At 52.4% G+C, this 24,734-nt stretch overlaps 1 protein-coding gene across 6 annotated transcripts in view; it reads left to right on the forward strand.

Moving 5' to 3' along the window:
• Nucleotides 1–24,734, forward strand: part of Evi5l (ecotropic viral integration site 5 like) — a 43,582-nt gene that overhangs the window by 16,548 nt on the left and 2,300 nt on the right. The window contains exons 2-21 of one of the 6 annotated variants that reach the window (XM_037198420.1): nucleotides 360–544; nucleotides 3,178–3,367; nucleotides 4,316–4,540; nucleotides 4,649–4,723; nucleotides 5,326–5,451; nucleotides 7,582–7,725; nucleotides 7,926–8,015; nucleotides 9,325–9,422; nucleotides 9,512–9,572; nucleotides 12,810–12,896; nucleotides 16,108–16,161; nucleotides 17,207–17,239; nucleotides 18,217–18,357; nucleotides 19,314–19,442; nucleotides 21,228–21,368; nucleotides 21,515–21,670; nucleotides 21,773–21,919; nucleotides 22,016–22,111; nucleotides 22,193–22,288; nucleotides 22,466–23,992. In XM_037198420.1, the coding sequence (XP_037054315.1) occupies nucleotides 393–544; nucleotides 3,178–3,367; nucleotides 4,316–4,540; nucleotides 4,649–4,723; nucleotides 5,326–5,451; nucleotides 7,582–7,725; nucleotides 7,926–8,015; nucleotides 9,325–9,422; nucleotides 9,512–9,572; nucleotides 12,810–12,896; nucleotides 16,108–16,161; nucleotides 17,207–17,239; nucleotides 18,217–18,357; nucleotides 19,314–19,442; nucleotides 21,228–21,368; nucleotides 21,515–21,670; nucleotides 21,773–21,919; nucleotides 22,016–22,111; nucleotides 22,193–22,288; nucleotides 22,466–22,753 (2,529 nt within the window). In that variant the 5' untranslated portion in view covers nucleotides 360–392 and the 3' untranslated portion in view covers nucleotides 22,754–23,992. Of the gene's footprint in view, nucleotides 1–359; nucleotides 545–3,177; nucleotides 3,368–4,315; nucleotides 4,541–4,648; nucleotides 4,724–5,325; nucleotides 5,452–7,581; nucleotides 7,726–7,925; nucleotides 8,016–9,324; nucleotides 9,423–9,511; nucleotides 9,573–9,752; nucleotides 9,905–12,809; nucleotides 12,897–16,107; nucleotides 16,162–17,206; nucleotides 17,240–18,216; nucleotides 18,358–19,313; nucleotides 19,443–21,227; nucleotides 21,369–21,514; nucleotides 21,671–21,772; nucleotides 21,920–22,015; nucleotides 22,112–22,192; nucleotides 22,289–22,465; nucleotides 23,993–24,734 lie in introns of those variants that run through there. The other 5 variants (XM_037198422.1, XM_037198421.1, XM_028860702.2 and 2 more) reach the window with 5 other exon arrangements.

The following is a 24,734-nucleotide window of genomic DNA, read 5'->3' on the forward strand; positions in this document are numbered from 1 at the left end:
AGACAGGGCAAGTCAGATGCCACCATGAGGCTCCTAGGGCAAGCCACTGCAGAGTACAGAACACAGTCAGAAAAGGTCACCAGAACAGCGGCTTCTGTTCCCCTGAAGTTTCACATAGGATCCTTGGGGCCTCCAGTGACAGGAAGCCTCTGGCCCAGGCCCTGCTGCTGGATCTGAGCTTTGGCTCTTGGATAGGTTGCAGCACATAGAGTCTACAGTACAACTGGGAGTGGACCAGAAGCAGGAAGTCTGGGATGATGGAGTGTTCTCAGGGTGAGCAGGCAGACTCTGCTGGCCCAGAGCTAACTGTCCAAGGTGGGCATCCACCCAATGCTAACTACGTGTATCTCCAACCTCAGACAGAGCTGTAACCTGGCTTACCCTCCTGGCTGATGAGCCTGCCCACCATGGCGAGCCCCACTCTGAGCCCCGACTCCTCATCTCAGGAGGCGCTGTCAGCACCCACCTGCTCCCCAACCTCCGACTCCGAGAACCTCAGCCCAGATGAACTAGAGCTGCTGGCCAAGCTTGAAGAGCAGAACCGGTGAGTCGGGAGGAGGAAAGCTGGTTCCTGGGTTACCAGGAACTTCACACTCAAAGCTGGACCTGGGCTACACAGAGTTACAGCTACCACAAGATGCTTAAAGAAGGGTTTCTCTTTCATCCTTCCAACCTGAGCTGGATAAATTGGTTCTCTCATCCAGAAGAGGAAACCTACATTTCAAAATGTCAAATGAATCTCGCTGCCATTTACAAAGCCATTTTTGAAGGAAGAGGTTAAAGCTCCCAGCAGACCCTGTCTTAGAGGTCTTGTTTTGTTTTGTTTGGGGGAGGGGGAATCTTTAAGTTTTCTGTCTGTTTGTAGAATCCCCTCACTGGGGGATTCTAGGCAAGAGCTCTACTGAGCCGTATTCCCAGACCCTCACTGGGGGTCCTAGGGGAATGCTATACCACAGAATCATGCCCACAGCCCCCCACTGAGGTATTCTAGGCAGGGGCTCTACTACTGAGCCACAACCCTGGGAGCCACAACCCTGGGCTCATGCCGTTACTCAGGAATAAAATGAACCCAGCAGATCAGGACATTGCCACAAAAAAAGGTGCTTTATTACTTACAGTTCCCAAAAGGAGAGGAAACAACCTGTCAGTCAGGAGGCAGACTAGAGTGTGAGGAAAAATGCTGGCTAGAACCTTGGTGTTGTACCTGGATATGCTGGGTACTCAACCCTGGGATGATATAAGCAGATGGATGGTGAGCAGAGTGTAAAAGCTTGATGGAGGAAGTGGTTAGGGTGTGGGTGCTGGATTGGTTGATTTGCATATGAAAGTTTACTCACAGGCACGTGGGCCTTTCCTGTTTTTAATAACTGCCTAGCCCTAGGAGGGACCATCCCAGTCCCTCCATCTATCCAGAGTCTATAAAGCTGTCAAAGGTGTCATAAAGGTCCTAGCACCCCAGCATATGGAGAGCTATAGCAAGAGAACCAAGAGGTTGGGACCAGCCTGGGCTTTGTAACCAGATCCTGTTTTAAAATAAAGGGCTAGAGTTATAAGTGGTAGAACACTCACCAAGAATGCACAGGTCCCTAAATTCAATCCCCATTTCAAAAAATAATAGAGGAAAGGAGGCTGGAGATATAGCTTGGTGGTTAAAAGTCTAGCTAGTTGCTCTTTCAGAAGACCTGGGTTCAATTCCCAGTATCTACATGGTGACTCACGGCTATTTGTAACTCCAGTTCCAGGGAAATGGATTCCCTCTTCTGATCTTTGGGCACTAAGCACATAATGGTGCTCAGACATACATGCAAGCAAAACACCTAGAATACAAACAAAATGAAATATTTAAAATATGAATTATTCTGGGTATTGTGGCACACACCTTTAATCCCAGCCCTTGGGAGGCAGAGGCAGGTGGATCTCTGAGTTTGAAGCCAGCCTGACCTACAGAGTGAGTTCCAGGACGGCCAAGGCTACACAGAGAAACCATGTCTTGAAAAACCAAAATATAAGGAGGAGAAGGAGAAGAAGAAATATAAGAATTATTTTTTTTAATAAAAGAGAAGGAAGGAAGGAGGGGAGATGGTTTTTATTTATAAAGTCCTTGAATATAATCCCCAGAATCCACATTAAAAACTAGTTATACCAAGGCATTTAACCCCAGCACTCAGGAGGCAGAGGCAGGTGGATTTCTATGAGTTTGAGGCCAGCCTAGTGTACATAGGGAGTTCCAGACTAGCCAGGGCTACACAGTGAGACTCTGTGAAAAAGGAAGGAAGGAAGGAAGGAAGGAAGGAAGGAAGGAAGGAAGGAAGGAAGGAAGGAAGGAAGGAAGGAAGGAAGGAAGGAAGGAAGGAAGGAAGGAAGGAGAAAAAAAGAAAGAAAGAGAAAGAAAAAAAAGTTGGCGTGCTGAATGCTGACACGGGTTGCAATTCCAGCAACAGGGAGGTAGGAACAGGCAGATCCCAAAGGCTCACTGACCAGCCACCCTCAACTAATTGGGGAGATGCAATGAGGCCCTGTCTCAAAAATAATATGGACTCCTGAACAGTATCCAAGTTGACCCCAGCCTCCACATGCATGTGAGCATCCATGTACGTGCACATACATATGAAGAAAGGCAGGAAGAAGAAAAAGACATGGCTAATACAACCCCACAGTGTCCTTGGTACTCTGTGATTGCCCTCAGCCAGAGCGTGTATTCTGAGCCCCTATAAAGGGTAGACCATCCCTAAATCTGCGGTGCAAAGTTGGTCTGAGCATGAGATGACAGAAACACACACTCAGCCCAGTGCTTGGGACAGAAGAGGGACACAAATGACTTTCCAAGGGCCAGCAGATGAGGGCACAGCTCAGGGAGGTCAGGTCAATAGCCAAGGTCACTTAGCAAGGAAGGCAACATGGGGTCTGGAGAGACGGCTCGGCAGTCAAGCGCGCTGGCCACTCTCTCAGAGGACCCCGATGCGGAATCCTCAACCACTCCAGTTCCAGGAGAGCCAATGCTCTTTCTTGGCCTCCACATGCACCTACAGGCACGTCACATACACATACAGGGATAAAAGTTTTTAAAGAAAGGGAGGCGATGTGGATCCAGTCTAAGAGGTCAGGCACTCCAGAGGGCCCTGTGTCCAGGATTCACTGGAATTTTCTGGCTTCCTCCCTCCCACCCTTCCTGCCCAGGCTCCTGGAAGCCGACTCCAAGTCCATGCGCTCCATGAATGGCTCCCGGAGGAACAGCGGCTCCTCACTAGTGTCCAGCTCCTCAGCCTCCTCTAACCTGAGCCACCTGGAGGAGGACACATGGATTCTCTGGGGCCGCATTGCCAACGAGTGGGAAGAGTGGCGGCGCAGGAAGGAGAAGCTGCTCAAGGTGGCCTGAGGCAGATGTGGAATGAGCATGGTCTGGCCAGCCTGGTCTTTAATCCACCAGGCAGGGCCAGGTGGCACGGGCAGAAGGGTGGAGACGTGCAGATGGGACACAGGGACAGGAGAGGGGGTAGGACGGAGAGGTCCTGTGTCTGCTTGCTTCCTGCTCTGGTGTGATGGTGAGCACCTATGACCCCTGCAGTCAGGACACTGAGGCAAGAGCTTGCAAGTTGAAGGGCAGTTTGGACTGCAAAGTGAAAGTTTGTGTCAAAGAACCAATGGCTTTAAAAGAAATGGGGGCTGGGGCTGTGTCTCTAAAGTGCTTGCTATAAGCTTGAAGACCTCAAGTCTATTCCAGCACCTGTAAAAAGATGAGCATGCTGGCACGTGCTTGTAATCCCAGCACTAGGGAGGCAGAGACAGGCAGATCCCTAGAGCTCTCTGGCCAGTCAGCCTGGCCCAGTGGGCGAGTCCCAGCCTAGTAAGAGACCCTGTCTCAAAGAACACTGTGGACTGCTCAACAGGTAAAGGCACTTGCTGACAAGATTAACAATCTGAGTTTTATCCTCAGGTCCCACATGGTAGGAAGGAATCAGTCCTTTGAATGCAGATGCAAGTTGTCCCATGACCTCCACATGTGTGCTGTAGTATCTACTACCTACCTACACACACACACACACACACACACACACACACACACACACACATATACATGAATATGCATACAAACAGAAACTAGGCGTGAGAATTGGGTCTTGTAGCTCAGTGATGGAGGAGTCACTGAAGGATGGGGGCCCTCAGTAAGCACCATGACTAGCTAAAGGACAGTGACTCAGATGTCCTTGGTACCATCCTAAAAGCATGGATTGGGTTGTCCTTGGGACAGCTGCAGTGCATGGGGCAAAGCCCAGCCTTGGCCTCCCTCTCCCTACCTCACCCCTCCCCATAACAGGAGCTGATCCGGAAGGGCATCCCACATCACTTCCGGGCCATCGTTTGGCAACTCCTGTGCAGTGCCACAGATATGCCTGTCAAGAACCAGTACTCAGAGCTCCTCAAGATGTCCTCACCATGCGAGAAGCTGATCCGCAGGGACATTGCCCGCACCTACCCAGAGCATGAGTTCTTCAAAGGCCAGGACAGCCTGGGCCAGGAAGTCTTGTTCAACGTTATGAAGGTGAGGCCCCAGCATTGACTCTAGCCACCTTAGCAGCAGTCCCCACTTGAGCTAGCTCTGTGGGGACTGGTGGGAACACTGTGTTCACCCAGCCTCCTTCCCTTCCAGGCATACTCCCTGGTTGATCGGGAAGTGGGCTACTGCCAGGGCAGTGCCTTCATTGTGGGCTTACTCCTCATGCAGGTAAGTGGCCACCCTGGGGTCCATCTCAAGAGATGGCACAAGAGCATTCCCTACCTCCAGGGGCTCCCTGGGGCCAGAGCCTTCCTCAGCAGCCAGCTCACCGTGACCTTGGACAGAGGCGAAGCTGAGCCCCCAGTGGGTGGATACAGAGGGGCCAGGCTGTTAGGCTGCCTGGTCCTGGGACTGTACCAGGGCAGGGACAGGGCTTAAGGAACAGTCGGACAGGGAAGAACCATGGGTCAAGGGTTTGTGTGTTTATGGGGGCTTTGGGACTCCTCCAGAGAAATCAGAAGGCACAGGCCAGGGAGAAAGGAGACAGCTAGGAGTGAAGGGGGCTGTCCCGACCAGGCAGATGAGACTAGGGCACAGCCCCACTGTTTTCTGTCAGTGGCCCTCAGCAAACATCAGCCAACAGTCAACAGTACTGACCGTGTTTGTGGTTCATTGGGTGGGTCCCCGTAGCCAGGTACAGTTAACAATACATATAAGTGCGACAGAAACAGGCCCCGGTGTACCATGACACAGTCCAGAGTCTGAGCATGCTCTTCCCATCCTCTGTCACTCAACACACACACATACACACACACTGCTGGTCCCTCCAGATGCCTGAGGAGGAGGCCTTCTGTGTGTTCGTGCGACTGATGCAGGAATACCGGCTGCGGGAGCTCTTCAAACCCAGTATGGCCGAGCTGGGACTCTGCATCTACCAGTTTGAGTACATGCTACAGGTAAGCAGGCCTGGGATGGCCACACTGAAGCTATCTCCAGAAAGCCCCCGAACTGGAAAATGTAGGCCTGAGAAATCACCCTTGGGAGCTGGAAATGTGTCTCAGTTGTTAGGATACTTGTCTATCATACATAAAGTCCTGGGTTCCATCCCCAGCACTTTATAAACTGGCATGGTAGTGCATGTCTGTCATCCCTGGACTTAGGAGGTTGAGGCAAGCGGATTAGAAATTCATGGTCAGTCTCAACTACATAGGAAGCTCACAGCCAGCCTGAGCTACATGAGACCTTGTCTGAAAGAGAAGGGGCCAGGGGGAGTGGTGACAGAGGTAATGTGCCTGGAGCCTGGCAAGGGGGTATATACCCATGATCCTAGTGCTTGGGTTTATGAGACAGGAGGATAACAAGTTCAAGGCCACCCTAGGCTACTTAGTGAGGTTCTGTCCCAAAATCTAAGAGCTGAGAGGTTGCAACATGGGTCAGTGGTAAGAGGACTTGCTTAGCTGTATAAGAATCCTGGTTCTGTGGAGGAGGAAAAGGAAGTGAGGGAAAATGGGAAAAGACAGAAGGAAGAGAGAGACGGAGAGGCAGGCCCATAGAGAGACTCCTGTCCTGTCCTGTTCTGTCCCCCAGAGATGAAAGAACACAACCCTGGAGCATACTGGGAGGGCCAAGGCTAGCCAGGACAGGGCCCCTTGACTCCTAAAGGGGCTTCCAGAGCCACTAAAGCAGAGTGGGGGAGGAGGGCTGGCTCCGTGTGCTCAGGGTGTGGTGGAAGGAGGGAAACGTGTTGTCTGACTGCCTCTGCTGATTACGGGGAAGCTGCAGACGTCTCCACTTATAAATAGCAACCCCCACAGGGCCCACTCCTGGCTGGCAGACAGAACCTAAGTGTTTATGCTGCACACACGTGCAGGCATACACCATTCTTACCCTCTTATACACACTGGCCTGCTCCTGAAGCCCATGGAAGAGAACTGTGTCGCCAGTGAGTTATCAGTGAAGGCCCCTCTTTCGGGCTCTGAGGACAGGGTGGTAGAGCTCCGTAAGGAGCTGATAGTTGTACAAGCAGAAAGTTAATGCAGAGGGCTGGGATAGCATGCTTGCTTAGCATTTGTGAGGTCCTAGGTTTGATCCCCAATATCCTTCTCTATCCCCCCCCCAAAAAGAAAAGAAACTTCATGACTGGGCATGGTGGTACACACCTTTTTTTGTTTGTTTGTTTGTTTGTTTGGGGTTTTTTGTTTTGGTTTGGTTTTGGTTTTTTGAGACAGGGTTTCTCTGTAGGCTGTCCTGGAACTTGCTTTTAGACTAGGTTGGCTTTGAATTCACAGAGATCTACCTGCCTCTGCCTTCCAAGTGCTGAGATTAAAGGCCAAAAAATAGATAGAGACAGCTGGATGTGGTAATGCATGCCTTTAATCCCAGCACTTGGGAAGCAGAGGCAGGTAGATCTCTGTGTATTCATTAGCCAGCCTGATCTGCATAGCAAGTTCCAGGACATTCAGGGCCATATAGTGAGATGCTGTCTCAAAGAAGGTAGCAGTATCAACCTCTGGCCTACACACACACACACATACACACACACACACACACACACACACACACACACACACACACACACCCTTACACAGGCACACACATATGAACAGATACACACTTCCTACACATACCCACAAATAGAAAATAATTTGACTCCCTGCATCTGCCCCTCTCAAAGTTAAGAAGTGATTGCAACCCCAGGCTGAAAAGCCTAAGACCTTCACAGGCCTAAAATTTACACAGCCAAGCAGATGTGTAATCTATAGCACAGAGAGATACTGGTTCAAGGAGGAAGCCCAGGACTCTGACACCTTCTCCAGCCTCAGTTTCCCTGGTGGTCTGCTACTGTCTAGCAGCCTGAAGTTGAAGTCAATCACACATTGACAGGCATTTCCTCAAGTCCTGCTTGTGTCCCCATGTCACTCAAAGTTTCAGTATGCCGCAGCTTTCCCCAGACACAGTAGCTGAAAGAGGACCTAAGGGGGACCTAGGTTGCCCAGGGTGGGTCAGCAAATGCTCCTTGGAGGTGAGGGGCACCGAGGCTCAATGCCTCCCTCTCCATGCCCACCAGCCTCCTCCTCCCCACACAGGAGCAGCTTCCGGACCTGAACACCCACTTCCGATCACAGAGCTTCCACACATCCATGTATGCTTCATCCTGGTTCCTCACACTTTTCCTCACCACCTTCCCCCTGCCTGTTGCCACCCGGGTCTTTGACATCTTTATGTATGAGGTGAGTGCCCCACAGAGCACCCCTGCCCACTCCACTCTGCATGTGGGGGGAGTCACATCACACCCCAAGAAAGAATCATGACCAACCAGTGGGCAAAGGAAGGGCTAGGGTGCGAGGAGGGTCTGAGCCTCCTGGTGTGAGGACAGGGGACTCACTAGTGAGAGGACGGAGGGCTTATGAGGCCATGGTTGCTTTTGCAGGGATTGGAGATTGTGTTCCGAGTCGGCCTCGCCCTGCTGCAAGTGAACCAGACAGAGTTGATGCAACTGGACATGGAAGGCATGTCCCAGGTGAGTCAGGATGGCTGGCAAGGTGAGACTGAGTCTGCTGGAGGTGACAGGCACAGGAAACCTTCCCTTACGACAAGAGGGGAGAGAGAGGTGTGGCTAGTTGGTAGAGTGATTGCCTGGCATGCATGTAGCCCTGGCTTCTATCTCTAGCACTACACAAACAGGCAGAGTGATATGTGGCTTCAGTCCCAACACTCAGGAGGTGGAGGCAGGTGGATCAGAAGTTCAAGGCTAACCTGAGCTGTACAAGATTCTAAGCTATGAGGGCCTGGCTTCCCAATGGAAGTCATTCCTGAGCATCTGGGATCCTTTCTGCTATCCTCTGAGGAACCACAGGCTCTGTCAGATACAGCCCAGAGCCAGCAAATGAGCACTGGGAAGACAGGGAGGCCAGCACTCACCTGATTTGGGGAGGTCCTATCCACTCTTTCACCCACTTGTTACAAGTCCCCAGAGCTTGCCTGCAAAGTAACCTGGCTGAACTGGGAGACTTTCAATATGGTTTCATCCCATCTCTCAGCCTGGGGGACATGCGAGGGAGCCCCTCCCTGCCTGGGCCTGCCCCTGGCACAGTATGCTAGAGCAGAAGCCAGCTTTCCCTCACCATGGTTTCCCTATCACACAGGCCCTCCCCCTCCCAGCAGCTTCCAGCTGGTGCTTCAGGAAAGAATGCACAAAAGCCACAGTTGTATCAGTGAACACGGGCATCCATTGTCCACGACTGCCCGAGGGGACAGCTGGGCGCAGGAACAGGACCTGTGGTCCCTGGGCTTGTCTGCCCCCTTCCTGGGGAAGGTTCCCTCAGGCTCAGATCCCATTCATCCCAGCCCTGCCTTCAGAAGGTCCTCTCGCCTGATTGCTTTAACTTAATTTTATTTATGATTGTTATGAATGTGAGGAAGAAAGAGTGAGGAGGGTTCATGGCCCATGGTCAGATCACAGTACTCACAATTCAATTCTCTCCTTCCACTCTGGGTCCTGGGACACTCTTCCCACTGTTGGCTCCAGGGACACCACTCAGGTCAGGCTTGGACAGCTAGCCAAGCTGATCCCCACCCCCCAACCCCGGGCCTGATTTTCTCGTTTCCCCCAAAGGCATCCTGGGAAGGCAGACCTTCCGGTCTTCCCCAGCTGTTCCTTCTCACACAGTCATTCATTAGCACTACAAATGCTGGCTGAGTAGCCAAAGTCTACAGCCTAGGTGCTGAGACAGGAGAAGCCAGTCCTCGGCAGTAGCAGGATACAGTGACAGCTGAGGCAGAGCCTGATGGTCAGGACCCATATGACAGTGACTCCTGTATCCCCGCAGTACTTCCAGAGAGTGATCCCCCACCAGTTTGACAGCTGCCCGGACAAGCTGGTCCTCAAGGCTTACCAGGTCAAGTACAACCCTAAAAAGATGAAGAGGTCAGTGCCCGGGAATGGAGATCCCGTGAGGGAAGCCCTCCCCAACCCCGGGGAGGCCGGGACGGTGACCGTGTGCTCTGTCCCCACAGGCTGGAGAAGGAGTACGCAGCTATGAAGAGCAAGGAGATGGAAGAACAGATCGAGATCAAAGTGAGTTCCAGAGGCATGGGGAGGGGCAAAGATGGGCGCCCTGGGGCCTTTCCCTCGCAACTCTAGAGCTGGCCGCTAGAGGGCAGTCCTACCCAGCGCATGGGGGAACGGGCTGCCAGGGGCAGACAGCCAGAGGCTCCAGATGACCCTCATTCACAATACCCTTCCTTCACCTGCCAGCCCGGCGTGGGAGCGCCTGTCCCAATTGGCATATCCTCAAGAGCTGGCCACCCAACAGTAAACAAGACAGTCAAAGATCCTTGCCTTCATGTCCCCGAACCCCCGTGTCATGGGGCGACAGTCAATAAATAACTGAAATAGTGTGAACTCCACAGAGTGCTCCGGATATAATCATACGAGAGAGAGCCAGATGCGCCTGGGGAGACACTACAGGTCCATGGGTCCAGTGCCAAGGGCCTAAGGTAGCAGCAGTGTACCTGGTGGGCAGGAGAACCCCCAGAAGGCTTAGAAGACCTGGGGCCTTGGAAGTTGGGGGCTAAGAGGAAAAAGGCTGGGGCAAGCAGGATACGTAGGCTAGATATGGGTGCCCACTGAGGGCCCTGCGATGGCGGCTGACCTGCCAGCCCATCAGAATCAGTTCTTTGAGTGCACAAAACCTCGGAGCCCAAACTCACCTCTGATGGCCTCTGTTTCACCCCTCTTCATGTGATTTTAGTGTTCGCCCAACAAACACTGATTGAAACAAAGAAGAGACCTGGTCTTAAGTGACAAGGACCTGGCTTCCCAGATGAAAGCACTCTTGAGCACCTAGACTCTCCAATACCTCCCCAAGGAGCCCCGGGCCCTGCTGGCCAAGAATGAGGGCCCTGCCACCCAGTATAGAGGACAGACAGGGACACACCCACACACACAGACCTGGTTCTGTCCTCTCCAGCTGATGAGGCAAAGTGGTTAGTTATCAGTAGTGTCCCATGAAGGACACTAGTTGTATGACCCTAGCAGGTGTATTCACCTGAGCCTTGGAGTCCCCATCTGCAAAAATGGGGCTTTTGCTGTGCTCTTCCTATTCCTATCAACCTCGTGGTCATCGTTCCCACCTCCTGGAGAAAGTCAGGGGCAGAACCTAGATGGTCCAGACCACCTGCACCTGCAAGCTGAAGCACCTGGCCCTGCTTGAGGCTTCCAGAAAGTCTCTGTCCTGGGTTTGTGAGTCATCTCACAAGAAAGGCAGCTTATGTGTTGTACCAGATCAAAATGTGGTTCTTGCTGTATGCAGTCAAGGGGCCTGCTCTCATCTGGTGACTGTGAGGACCCAGCATTAGATAAGAATGCCACAGACCCTTGGGCCCAAGGCCAGACTGAAAATTTCCCCAGAGGCCTTGGGAAGTCAGGTGGATACCTTCACATATGGCACGAGTGTCCTGCAGTTTGGTCTTTCACCTTCAGCATTTAAAGCATCATGATTTCATGCCAGGCAGTGGTGATGCACACCTTTAATCCCAGCACTCAGGAGGCAGAGGCAGGAGAATTTCTGAGTTCATGGTCAGCCTGGTCTACACAGTGAGTCCCAGGCCAACCAGGACTCCACAGAGAAACCCTGTCTCAAAACAAAACAAGACAAAAACCACCCTTATGTTTGAATCGGGTAAGGCAAGGTGACAACTGCCTTTGAAAGAAGAGTGTGCTGGGGCTGGGGCTGTAGCTTAGCGGTGAGCATTTGCCCAGCATGCACAAGGCCTTGGCCTCTATCCTCAGCACAGAACAAAGAGAAAAGACAAAACAGGGCAAAGGAGATGGCCCCGTGGGTAAAGTACCCGCTGTGCAAGCGTGAGGACCTGAGATCTGTCCCCAGAACCCGTGGAGAACAGCCAAGGGCAGTCGTGTGCCTTAATCCCAGCCCTGGGGACACAGAGACAGGCAGACAGATGCTGGGTCCACTGGCAACCAGCTTAGCCAGACTGGCAAACTCCAAGTAAAAGAGGAGAAGTGAGGCTGTGGAGATGCCTCTGTAAAGTGCTTGTCTCTCAAGCATGAAGACCTGAGTTCAGATGTCCCAGAACCAAACTGTGAAAGCCAGGCAAGGTTGGCGTGCATTTGTAACTTGTGACCAGGGGAGGTAACAGAAAGATCCATGGAACATATTAGCCAGCCAGCCTAGCTCAGTCCATGAGCTTCAGCCTCAGTGGGAAACTGTATTTCAAAAACTAAAGTGGGACAGGTATAGAGGCACATGCTTTTACTTCTAGCTATCAGGAGGTAGAGGCAGACAGATATCTACATAATGAGTTCCAGCCCAGCCGTGACATAGTGAGACCCTGTCTCAAAATAAACCAAAAAACCCAGGCCTGGCGGCACAGTCCTGTCATCCCAGGACTGATGAAGCAGACTTGAGAGGATAGGAGCACACAGTCTTCCTCAGCTATACGACAAATTAGGGACCATCCTGGGCTACACGAGACCTTGTCTCAACAAAAGAACTGAACATGCTGGAACCAGGCATGGTGGCGCACACCTTTAATCCCAGCACTTAAGAGGCAGAGGCAGGCCGATTTCTGTGAGTCCCAGGCCAGCTAGGGCTTAAAGTGAGAATTTTTTCTCAAAATATAAACAATATAAAAAATAAATAAAATAACTTTAAAGTAAATAAGTAAAAATTTTAAAATAAATAATTTAAAGACTGACTACTGGCTTCCATATGTATGTGTGCACTAGAGCATGAGCTTAAACACACATGCCTGCACATACACAGATATGCACACACAAGTATACACAAAAGAAAAGAGAGTTGGTTACTCCATTTCAAGAGTAAAAAACAGGACAGGTCAGTCAGAGAACATGGAGGAGGCATGGACCAGAAACTTCAACATGCTTTCTACAGGAAGGAAGAATAAAAGCAGGGCAGGTGTGTGTGTGTGACAGGTTCGGGACCAGGCAGGGTAGGCAATGTGAACAGGCAATTTAAGTGATTTTCTCAGCTTCCAGGAGATTCCTCCTAGTGTTTATATCAGCATGGGGCCATTAGAATAAGGGTGGAACCCATTTAGTAAGCATCAGAGAAAAGAGGGGTTGAGGACTCGGGTTCTGGACTTGTTGGTTTTTATTGGAAAGACAACATACCTGCCGTCTAGCAGTCAGCTAGTTCTGGGAAGGATTATCCGTCCCAAGCTAGCGAGGCCTCGGGACACTGAAGCATCATAAAAACAGAGACTCTCAGAGTCGGCAGGTTGGCTCAGTGGGTGAAGGCATTGCCACCACTTGACCTGAGTTTGACCCTAGGACCTAGCAGGCGGAAGGAGAGAACTGACTTCGGCACGTTCTCCACAGTGGACCATGGCGATCGTGCACATGTGCACACACAAACATGTAAATATAAATACTTAAACACAAAACTTTATTTATTTGAGGATGTTGGGGTTTTGTTTTGTTTGGGTTTTTTGTTTGTTTTTGTTTTGTTTTGTTTTGTTTTAGATGGAGTCTTCCTATGCAGTCCTAGCTGGTCTTGAACTTGACTCCCCATTGCTGGGATAACAGCCATGTGCCACCAAGCCCAGCCTCATTTATTTATTTTTTATTGCTTGTTTTTTCATTTTTAACCTTAAACAAGAATGTGAGAAGCAGTAAGTTTGTTTGCTGTGGCGAGGTCTTTATGTATATAGTACAAGCTGTCCTCAAATCTGCGGTCCTCTTGCCTCAGGACTGTAGTTACAGGTGTGTGTCATCATCCACAGCTAGAAAAAAAAATTTGAGACAGGGTCTCATATAGATCAGGTATATGACCTTAACCTGTTTTGTAGCCAAGGATGACCTTGAACTCCTGATCCTCTTGCCTCCACCTCATGAATACTGAGATTAGAGACATGTGCAATTATACCCCAGTTTATAGGGTCTTGGGGATTGAAACCAGGGCTTGAAGCATGCTAGGCCAACTAAGCTACATCCCCAGGCCCCCATTCACAAATTTTTGTAAACTGTGACCAGTGTATAGTCCTACATACCCCTCATTCATTCTGCCTCCCTTTTTTCCCTTTTGGGTAATCAGGAAAAAGAGGACTCATCAACTGGGTCTGTCCAAGCTTCTCTGTGGGTGGTGGTGCGAGGTGCATGACCAGCCAAGTTCAGATTGGTCAGAGCAATCCAGGAGTTACAGGCCAGGCTCAGGAGACCTAATCCTCCTTGTTCTGAAACAGTTCTGATCCAGCCATGCCGGGAAGCTCAGCTGAGGCTCCACTTCCCTCTGTCTCAGCTTCCTTACACACAATGTGAATCAATGACCATCAGACCCATGATTTGCTCCAGTTGCTTTCTGGGTGTTTCTATCACCAGAAACAATTCAGGACATATTCTGTGTAACCAACCCATGGAAAATATTCTAGTTTCATTTCTGCTGCTGTGATAAAATACTCTGACAAACTGAGGCAGTCTGGAGAAATGATTGCTCAGCAGTTAAGAGGACCTGTGTTCACAACTGTCTATATCTCCATCTCAAGAGATCCGATGCCCTCTTCTGGCCTCTGTAGTCATTCCATGCATATAAAATAAATAAAATCTCAAAAAAGGTTTTTTAAACTTAAGAAATTATTTATTAGCCGGGCGTTGGTGGCGCACGCCTTTAATCCCAGCACTCGGGAGGCAGAGCCAGGCGGATCTCTGTGAGTTCGAGGCCAGCCTGGGCTACCAAGTGAGCTCCAGGAAAGGCGCAAAGCTACACAGAGAAACCCTGTCTCGAAAAACCAAAAAAAAAAAAAAAAAAAAAAAAAAAAAAAAAAAAAAAAAAAAAAAAAAAAAATTATTTATTTTAGTTAATAATTCCAGATTACAGTTCATTACAACCAGGGAAGTCACAGCAGAAAGAGCTTGAGACAGCTGGTCACGTGGCATCCAGTCAGGAACAAAGAGATGCTTGCATGTTGAGTATGTGCTTGCTTATGGTCAGCTCTGTTTCTCCAGTCATGTAGTTCAGGATTCCCTGCCTGGGGAATGGTGCCTCCTATAGTGGGCTGGCTCCTCCCACATCAATTAAGGCAATCAAGAAAATCCCCTACAGACATGTCCACAGGCCAACCCAATGTAGACAATCCTTCATTGAGATTCTCTTCCCAAGTGATTCTAGGCTGTGTCAAGTTGACAACTAAAACCAACCTCACAGCTAGGTAAGACTCTCAGTCACCTACTAACACAAATGATTTCTTTATAACCAAGAGCTGAGGAGGCTAGCTATAACACATCTGCATACATTAGCTCCCTAGAGGGTCATGAGGGAACCTAAAACCACAGATACTTACCGTAAATTCTTCATCATGGAACAGCAGGCAGAACCAAGCGTAGTGTGATGCACCTCTATAATCCCCTACTCAGGAGGCAGAAGGATTAGAATTCAAAGCTGACTATACTATATAACAAGACTGTAGGAGGCAGGAGAATAATAACCAAGGCAATGTCTCCAAAAGGCCCTGAGTTCTGTCCACACCCTGGCATCACACCACATACACAGCATCATGGTATACACCTACCGTCTCAGTTCTCAGGAGGTGGAAGCAACAGCATCGAGGAGTCTAAGGCAACTTTAGCTACACAGCAAGTTCTAAGCCAGCCTGGGACATATGAGATCCTATCTCAAAAAGAAGTGGCCAAGGCCACCTACATGTTCAGCACAGGAGAGGGGGTTGTTCCTGAGAGTCTAACTCAGGGGCTGCTGGGACCAAGGCAAAAAGTGGTCAGGACTGCCTGGCATCAGCTTCTCCCCAAACACAGAGGCCTCTGCCCTTGAAAGACCAAGGCAGACACAGACTTCTGAGGACAGTGTAGATGCTGACTTCTCCTTTCAGAGAGAGAGAGAGAGAGACAGGGAGACAGAGAGAGAGGAGAGAATGAATCACACCATGAAAGCTTTCTGGGTTGTTTCTACTGAAAGTTTGGATTTTTAAAAAAATCAGTTTGAACTCAGGAAGCAGAGGCAGGCAGATCTCTGTGAGTTTGAGGCCAGCCTGGTCTACAGAGTGAGTTCTAGGACAGCAGGGCTACACAAAGAAACCCTGTCTTGAAAAACCAAAATCATCATCATCATCATCATTTTGAGACAGTATCTCATGTAGACCAGACTGGCCTCCAATTCACTATGTAGCCAAGGATGAGCCTGAACTTATCCTCCTGCCTCTGATTTTGTGAACCAAGGGCTTTCATGTGTGCTACAAAAGCACTCTACCAACTGAGCTACATTCCTAGCACCAAAACAGTTTTAGCTTTTAAATTTTATTTTATTTTATTTTGTGTATGTGGGGGGGGGGTGCGTAATAACATGCATATGAAAGGTCAGAGGACAACTCGTGGGAGTCAGTTCTCTCCTTCCACCATGTAAGTCTTGGGCAGCAAGCACCTTTATCCAGTGAGCCATCTTACAGGTCCTCAGTATTTTTAATGAGCCATCTAGACAGGAATATGCCTCATTTTCTGAAATTTCTGACCCAGAACATAAAGTCCCTAAGGACCTTCCTTGACCTCTGTGGTTGGTGAGTGGGGATTAAGTGCCTATAGGTGTTCAGGCACGCTCTGAAGTGCTCTTCTTCCCCCTCTGCAGAGGCTTCGAACAGAGAACCGACTGCTCAAACAGCGGATTGAGACCCTGGAGAAGGTGAGGAGTGTGGGTACCAGCTGCTAAGTTCCAAGTCTCAGGCCTCAAAACGCCCAGCAGCCATTAAGGCTGGGGCCATTGCTCCGTTCTGAACCAGCTGATTGAAGCCTGGGTGGGGCAGGCATAGTGGCCGTGCTCTTATAATCTAAGCACACAGAAGGTGGAAGCAGGAGAATCAAGAATTCAAGGCCACTTGGCCTCGGCTACGTGAGACCCTGTCTCAACAAAATATGTGGGTGGCCTTTTCTTCAAACGCCCCCAACCCCACTGAGATTTGGGCTGCCCTGTTGTTAGAGGTTCTTGGAAGACTTCATCTCTCTCTGCATCTCGACTCAGGCCGTAGGGTTGCAGCTGAATTGTAATTTGTGGATGTAACTCAGTGGATGGCAGTCACAAACTACGTGGGTAGGAAGATAAGCTCTGTCAGTGGACCACAAGGAACCCTAACCTGTAATTTGCCAGTCTCACTTTAGAAAGGGAGACAGAATGGAAGCGGGGTGGTGGGGGAGCCTCACAACTTGAGGTGGAGAGGCATAGACTTGGCCTTGGGCCCCACTAGGTTAAGGGTGGTGGTTTGGGTGATTTAGCATGACTGTGGGCCCCACTTCCTGCTCCTCCGTGTTCCTCATTTGACTATTCACCTACTGCAAGGAGGAAGGAGGTCATGGAGAGGATGTTATACCACACCAAAAGCCTCAATTCTTGTTTCCTCTCAAGATTCGAATGCACTCCCTGCCCCAGCCCTCTCTGGGACCTCCTCCTCACACAGTGGAGAGTCATTCCTGCTGCTGAGTTTTCTCAGCCCAGTGCACCCTGACCTCCCCACCCATATGAACCCCTCTCCAGGACGGAGCTGGCTCTGGCTTTGGTCTTTCTCCGGGTCCTCTTCCGCTGGTTCTCTGGTCTTCACTCCTCTGTCCCCTGCTTCTAGAGGTAGCCCACTGCATTAGTGACAAGTGGTTCTTGTCTGTCTCTCCCCTCTTCTGTCCCCTGCCTTCTGCTCTGCCTCCTTCCCCTGTTGCTGGGAACCCCCTTCGCCTGGTAGGAGAGCGCGGCCTTGGCTGATAGGTTAATCCAGGTACTGTAGCCTTTCCATATACCTCTGCACTCTCCATCCCAGACCCTTCCTGGGTCCCTGCACAGACAGCCAGTAACCACCTCTTTCCTGGCCACTGCCATTTTGGGGGCAAGGGGGCAGGCCTGGCAACTTGCATGGAGGGAGCAGCTTCCAGGGAGACCAGTGCTTTCAGGGAGGGGGCATGTGAGCCGGAGACAAACACCAGGATGGGAGGCATTTGTGGGAGTGAGATTAGGAGAAAACTTACACTCAGCATAGTCAGCAGGCTTCCTCCACCAAGGGGCAATAGATGCCACCCCAATAGGGCTCAGGACCCTTAGAGCATTTGTTGCAGGCCTTGACATGTGCTGTGCTCAGCTCACATGAATGTGCTCACCCACAGGCATGCATGCATAATTGCAGGCACACACACAACCTTCCGATCCTCTGCTTCTGCCTGCCACCCATCACCATCTCTCACTCGCCTGCTTCTGCTGCTGCCTCATTCTTGGATGGCTTCTCTAGAGGCTTCCGCACAGCGCTCAGTGGCTCCGAGCCTGGAATGGGGGACAGGGAGTATCAAGTTGGGTGGGAGAGAGAATGTGGGTGGAGGAAGTGGCCTCCAGGGAGAGGTGTATTTCACCTTTCAGAGGCCTTTGGCTCCGGATAACAATCTTTCTCTTCATTTGGGACAGAGGCAAACAGCAGAATGGGGGAAGGAGCCCCAGCTTGGGAGTTGGGGGCACTTGTCACTTAAACCTGGCAGCACCTCCAGAATGTCCAGTACTCCCAGGATCCGTCAGGTGGCCTGTCCTTGCCTGTCTCCACCCCTACATCCTGAGGCCTGCTGTGGGGCACCCCATCCCAGGCTCTGAGCACTACAGGCCATGCCTGTCTCACTCTACCCCTCTCTCATACTCTCTGAGCCTCCCAGAGGCCAGGCCTGGGACCAAAGCAGATAGTCACGGCCCTTCCCACCCCGCCCTCACTGTGCTCAGGGGCAGGTGACACGGGCACAGGAGGCCGAGGAGAACTACGTCATCAAGCGGGAGTTGGCGGTGGTGAGACAACAGTGCAGCTCCACTGCGGAGGACCTGCAGAAGGCGCAGAGCACCATCCGGCAGCTGCAGGAACAGCAGGTGCCAGGCCTGTGGGTGCGGTGGGGTTGGCTGGCAGGACCGCACCTCCCACAAGCCTATGTGCCCCCCTTCCTTCTGGCCCTGGGGGATTAGAGCTAGGAGATGGGTAGGGATATCCAGAGGCTAGTGTCGATTTGCTGCCCCTCACAGCCAGCCACCCCTAGACTCCACAGGACATCCTAAGATGTCTTATGTTGAGAATAAACGGTAGGGTTCCTTTGAAAAACAAAGAACCTCTGGGTTCCTACCATGATGATATGAAGAGGTAGGTGAGGTCCAGAGCTATTGTCCTCAGGCTCAAGGGGAGCACTGAAAAAAGGAGGTAGCCCAGAAGAGGGGTACCTCATGAGGCCTGAAGCCTATCTTGACCCAGGAAGTGATGCTGGCACCACGAATCAGAGTTCCTCATAGGACAGAGGTCAGGGAATAGGGGGCTGTGGCTGGGGGTGCCTGCCAAGGCCAGATTGGGGTCATCCCCTAGAGAAATGCCCTGCCAGGCTACCAGAGCAGAAAGAGAGGGTCTTGGTTTCTACCCAAAGGCCCAAAGGGAACTTTCTTCCCTCTTATCCTTCCCTGTTTCAAAGTAGGGCCTGAGGGGGGAAAGGTAGAAAGGCCTCAACCCTGCCCCTGGTCCCTGACCATGCCCATGTATATGATTCCACAGCTCACCACACTGCAGGAGCACATGCCCTACCCCCAGCCCATGGTCCTGGGACTGAGTCTTGGAGGCTCTCAGAAGGCATCTTGAAGTCATGGAAAGTCCCATTCCCAACATTCATTCTGTACAGTTTCCCCTGGAAATTAGCCAAGCCAGTTCCATTGCCTCCAAGTGCCATGAACAGAGCATGGGTTCAACCCAGGATGCCCCCAAACTGGGACCCTCTGGCCCACTAGCCTGGAAGCTATCCACTGAGCAGCGGTCTCCACCAGGGACCAATGCTGGTCTTTGTCTCCAGGAAAACCCTCGCCTCACAGAGGACTTTGTGGCGCACTTGGAGACAGAGTTGGAGCAGTCACGGTTACGTGAGACAGAGACTCTGGGGGCCCTTCGAGAAATGCAGGACAAGGTTCTGGACATGGAAAAGGTATGACTGGGAAAGGAGACAAAGGTCTTGAGTGAGTTTTAGGAGCTTCGGAAGCTAGACATGGCCACATACACCTATAATCCCAGCACTGTGGCAGAGAATGGGAGGATCTCTGGCCTGCTGGTCTTTAGGTTCAGTGAGAGATCCTATCTAAAGGGAATAAGGCAAAGTGACAGGACACCTGACATCATCCTCTGGCCTCTTCAAGCATACACACATAAACACATCTGCCTGTAACACATACACACACACACACACACACACACACACACACACACACAGAGAGAGAGAGAGAGAGAGAGAGAGAGAGAGAGAGAGAGAGAGAACAAGAAGAGGCAGCAGGCACTTGCCTTAGCCTCATGTCAGTCAGTTCCCATGGGAACGTGGAAGAGGAGACCTTTCCATGCTGCCTTATGCCCATTGCCACCTCAGCATTGTCCCCACACCACCACTCTCCAAACCAATCTCATGCCCTTCCCATGCCCTTGAACTGTGTGGGCTCATATACACAGCAGCACAGCCTCCCCAAGTCTCACTCTTAAGTCACGATGTGGGGCAGGCTTCATAAGTTCCTGGGTACCCCACTGCACTGTGCATGTCTCCCTGTGGCTGAGGTTCCAGGATGCAGGGAAAGAAAGGCTGACAGGGAAGGCCCAGGCCCATTAATTAGGACTGCCTACTCCCTCTTCTCTCCCATGAAGAGACTCTCCAGAGGCACACTACGGGCCACACTTTCCTGCCTGTAGCCCTGGAAGTGGGCGACCAGACCTCCTGAGTGCCTCCCCAGCTGCTTTATGAGTTGACACAACTCAGGCTGAGGAGGTACCTCAGTAGGTAGGATGCTCGCCTAGCATACATGAAGCCCCAGATTCCATCCCTGGTGCACACTGTAACCCTAGCTCTGGAGAGATGGAAGAAGGAAGATCAGCCATTCTAGACCATCTTTGGCTGCATAGCAAGTCAGATTTCAGCCTGAGTTACCAGAGATCATGTCTTAAAAAAAGAAAAAAAAGCCAGACCAAACCAAACCAACAGCAAAAACTCTCCTGGAAGCTGCCACAAAGTCCTTGAAGTTGAGAAAAAACCCTCCACCAATATCTGCTACAACTATGTGAGGGCCAGAAGCCTCAGCCCCATGGACGCACCTCCACACAGCAGGGAAAAGTGCCCAGCCTAGACCTAACAAAGGGTCAGTAAAGACCAGGCCTACCAAGTTACAACATGAGCACCACCCCACCCCACTCACGGGGCCCTTTCCACACCAGGACAGAATAGAGGCTGGTCCCAGTCCTGTCTGTTTCTAGAGGGGGGGGCTCCAGGCCAGACCTGGGGAGAGCACAGGGTGCTGCCGCCTGTCTTGCCGCCCCTGCTGATGCAGTTCTCAGTACTGGTCCTGGGTCCTGAAAGGGTTGACTCTTGGAGTTGAGAGCAGACCGGCACTCACCCTCGCTGCCCCAGTGTGCATTATATATTTAGCAGTAATATTTACGGGAGGCCTCACAGTTCAAGGGGGGTTCCCAAGGACAGACTTGAGAAAGAGTAGATGCTGGTTTTGCATCCATTTTGCAGATAATGGACCTTAGCTAGGGTCCCACTTGAAGGTCCTCTTCCCCTGGACCTAGTCCCTGCTCCCATGGGTATGCTGTAGTCTAGGGTGCCGTCCTCCCATCGATCAGCTGCCCCACGCAGAACAAGATCGAGGGAAAGGCCCGATGCATGGGTCCTGCAGCACAGGCATGGAGTTACAGCAGCTCTCTGGGTTCCTCACTTCCTGACTCCCTGCAGAGAAACAGCTCGCTGCCAGATGAGAACAATGTGGCCAGGCTGCAGGAGGAGCTCAAGGCACTCAAGGTGCGGGAGGGCGAGGCTGTAGCCTCTGCTCGGGAGCTGAAATTGCAGCTGCAGGAGCTCTCGGACACCTGGCAGGTGAGGACGGGTGGTGAGGGTGCCCCCAGCAGGATGTGCCTGGAACAGCTGCTGGGCCGTACTCTTGGGCTTATTGGAGACCAAGGCTGGCCTCTAGAACCCTTCCACCCCACCCCACCCCCCCCCACCCCACCCCACCCTTTTAGGCCCATCTTTCCCGCGGTGGCCGCTGGAAGGAGTCCCCGCGGAAACTGGTCCTGGGCGAGCTGCAGGATGAGCTCATGACTGTGCGTTTACGCGAGGCACAGGCCCTGGCCGATGGCCGCGAATGGCGGCAGCGAGTCGTGGAACTGGAGACGCAGGTAGGCCATGCCTACGCGGGGACAGTGACCGCCACAGCGGACCTCTTAACCAAACCGTGACCCCCGCCTCCTGTTGCTGTGCCCTCTGATCCTCCTTTCCAGGACAACATCCACCGCAACCTGCTGAACCGTGTGGAGGCGGAACGTGCGGCTCTGCAGGAAAAGCTGCAGTACCTAGCGGCACAGAACAAGGGACTCCAGACTCAACTCAGCGAAAGCCGCCGAAAGCAGGCAGAGGCTGAGTGCAAGGTACAGCCCCTGCCCGGACCCCACGACCCCACCTGGGACCTAGCCACCTCCTTAACCCAACCTCTGTACCACCCCCACACCCACCCCCCATTTCAGAGCAAGGAGGAAGTGATGGCGGTGCGCCTTCGGGAGGCAGACAGCATGGCCGCGGTGGCGGAGATGAGGCAGCGCATCGCAGAGCTGGAGATCCAGGTGAGCCGCAGGAGCTGGGAGGATGGTGGTCCCCCTGGGCTGGCCATGCTCTGACTGCCAGTACTCCGGCCTTACCGGCAGAGGGAGGAGGGTCGCATCCAGGGCCAGCTGAACCACTCAGATTCGTCGCAGTACATCCGCGAGCTGAAGGACCAGATCGAGGAGCTGAAGGCTGAGGTGAGAACAAGGGATGCTGGCGACAGGCCAGACTCTGGTGCAGGGACCCAGATTAAGAATGAAGCTAGGCGGGCAAGGGAGGAGGGCGCCTGATGGCCGGGCTTCTGTGTGGGTACATCAGTCTACATCTCCAACGCGCGGGTGCCCCCCACCCCACCCCACCCCCGCGCACCCCAGGTGCGACTGCTGAAAGGCCCACCAACCTTCGAGGACCCGCTGGCTTTCGATGGGCTTAGCCTGACACGGCACCTGGATGAGGACTCTCTACCATCTTCTGATGAAGAGCTGCTGGGCGTGGGTGTGGGCGTGGGTGCAGCCCTGCAGGACCCACTCTACCCTCTGTCGCCCCGGGACGCACGCTTCTTCCGACATCTGGAAAGGCCAGCCAAAGACAGTGAAGGTAGCTCAGACAGCGACGCAGACGAGCTGGCAACGTCTTATAGCAACCAAGGCCTGGACAACTGAGGCTGGGGGCCACTCACTGGGAGCCTGGAGGCCGCGACCACTGCTTGCCGGGAGGAGAGGGCAGCAGTCAGTGACCTTGCTGCTCCGCAGTACTAAACAATTCTGTGCCTCTGCGGCTCCTGCCAACCACGGGCCAGGAGGAGGAGGCGGCACAGAGCGCAGGGCCTTGTGGCAGGCCTGTCCTACGTAGCAGTGTTTACCTGTTTTGGTCCATACGGTCCAGGCCCTCCTGAGTTCAGGGGGTGCCTGGGTCAGTTACCTGGAGGGTGTTGCTCTCCTAATATGGACAAGGGCCGAAAGTGCAGAGGTCCCAGGACTTGCTAAACAGGAAGCTTCCTCCTCCCAGCCAGCTTCCCTTTGGGACAAGGGTGGCCCTGCTGGGTGGGGCCCAGGAGCCGCAGAGGGTTGGAGGAAGGAGGGGCAACTTGGACTTCATATTAGCACCCCAGGACAGGCTCCCTGGACACGGTGATTTTGAACAGCCAGTCCCTTGCCACCAGGGTCAGATGGCCAGGCTGGGCGTTTCTGCCTGGTGCAGGCATCATGGCCCCTGCAGCAGAAACCAAAGTCCCCCCCATCCTGTGTGCAGGGTCACCACAGGTGTGAGTGGTCAGTGAGAACCCGCTCCGGCCTGGGCAGTGTCTCCCCACTCTCTAGGGCTACAGAAGCTGCAAAGAAGAGACCCTTTTCCCCAGAGCCCCATCTTCCTCTGGAGAGTACTAATATCCCACATGTTGGCTGGCTGTTGAAGAGAACCCCTTCCTTAGGAGTTCTCAGCCTCCTTGTTCCTGTGTCCCTAGCCCCACTTCTGGCCAGTTTCCCAGTCAGAGTTACCTCCCTTTTCTCCGTGAAGTGTTTCTGTGGCCTCTGCCCAGTCAGAGTTGAGAACGGTGCCAAAGTCCATCGAGGCCCCAGGCTCCTTTATCCTTCACCCCTGCATCTTGGGACCCTGGGGACTGACCCCCTCTCAGTGCTCCTAGAGCCTCAGGTAGGGTGGTGTCCCAAGCAATCCCTGGGTGCTTCCTGGGTAGGCCCCCAGCTCAGTCTCCATTCCTGGTGGCCCACTCTTTAAGTGTTAAAAAGCCTGGGGGCCGGGGCAGGGTACCTTGAGGAGGCCCTCCTAGGTGCCCCTCACGTGCCCTTCCACACTGCCCACCACCATTTTGCACACTGCCTGTTCACACTCCATGTCTCCCAGGCAGGAAAGATGGAAAATAAAGTGTATTTACACAGTCAAAAGGGACCCTGAGTGGAACAAGCCAAAGGCCTGGGATAATCACAGCAAGAAGGTGCTGACCCCCATCCTTGTGTTCTGGAAGTTCAAAGATGAATGAATGCAGTGGCTAGTCGGTGTGAGAGGGCACAGGGGTCGAGAGAGGATTCAAACCAGCTTCAGGAAAAGCTGGGCCCAGTGGCATCCATTCAGCAGAGACTCTGGGGGTCAATGAAGTGTTCTGCCCTGTGCTCGCCTCTGTGGAGTCTCTACTGTCATGGGAATGGGTACTGAGGGTTAGCGAGTGAACTGCCATTAATGTAATGCCAAAATAGGCAACCAGGGCAGGACAATCAAAACAGCTTCCTGGAGGAGGCAATGTGAGGGGTTTCTCTGAGGGCAAAAGCACAGAGGCCAGATGCATGGGAACTAATGGGGAGAGAAGGAGTCATTGTCTGGGGAGGAGCCAGACTATCCTGGAAGAAGGAACAGATCTTGGTGTGTGGTGAGACCAGGAAGATGGTGAGTGTGAGTGCTCCACTTAAGATCTGAGTTTGGCTTAAACTGAGGGCAGTGTGGGGCCTGTGGAAAAGGCTGAGAAGAGAGCCTATTGAATGGGAAATCCCCACTGAGGACCAGTAACCAGGCCAGTGCATCAAATGCCAAACTGAGTCAGGCAATGGGGACATTGCGTTGGAGGGTTGTCTGGGAAAAGGGTGACCAGGGTTAGCTCCAGCTCACGAGGTGGAGGCAGTATAGCCAAGGACA

The sequence above is a fragment of the Peromyscus leucopus genome, chromosome 23 (genome assembly GCF_004664715.2).
Source record: "Peromyscus leucopus breed LL Stock chromosome 23, UCI_PerLeu_2.1, whole genome shotgun sequence".
NCBI lineage: Eukaryota > Metazoa > Chordata > Mammalia > Rodentia > Cricetidae > Peromyscus > Peromyscus leucopus.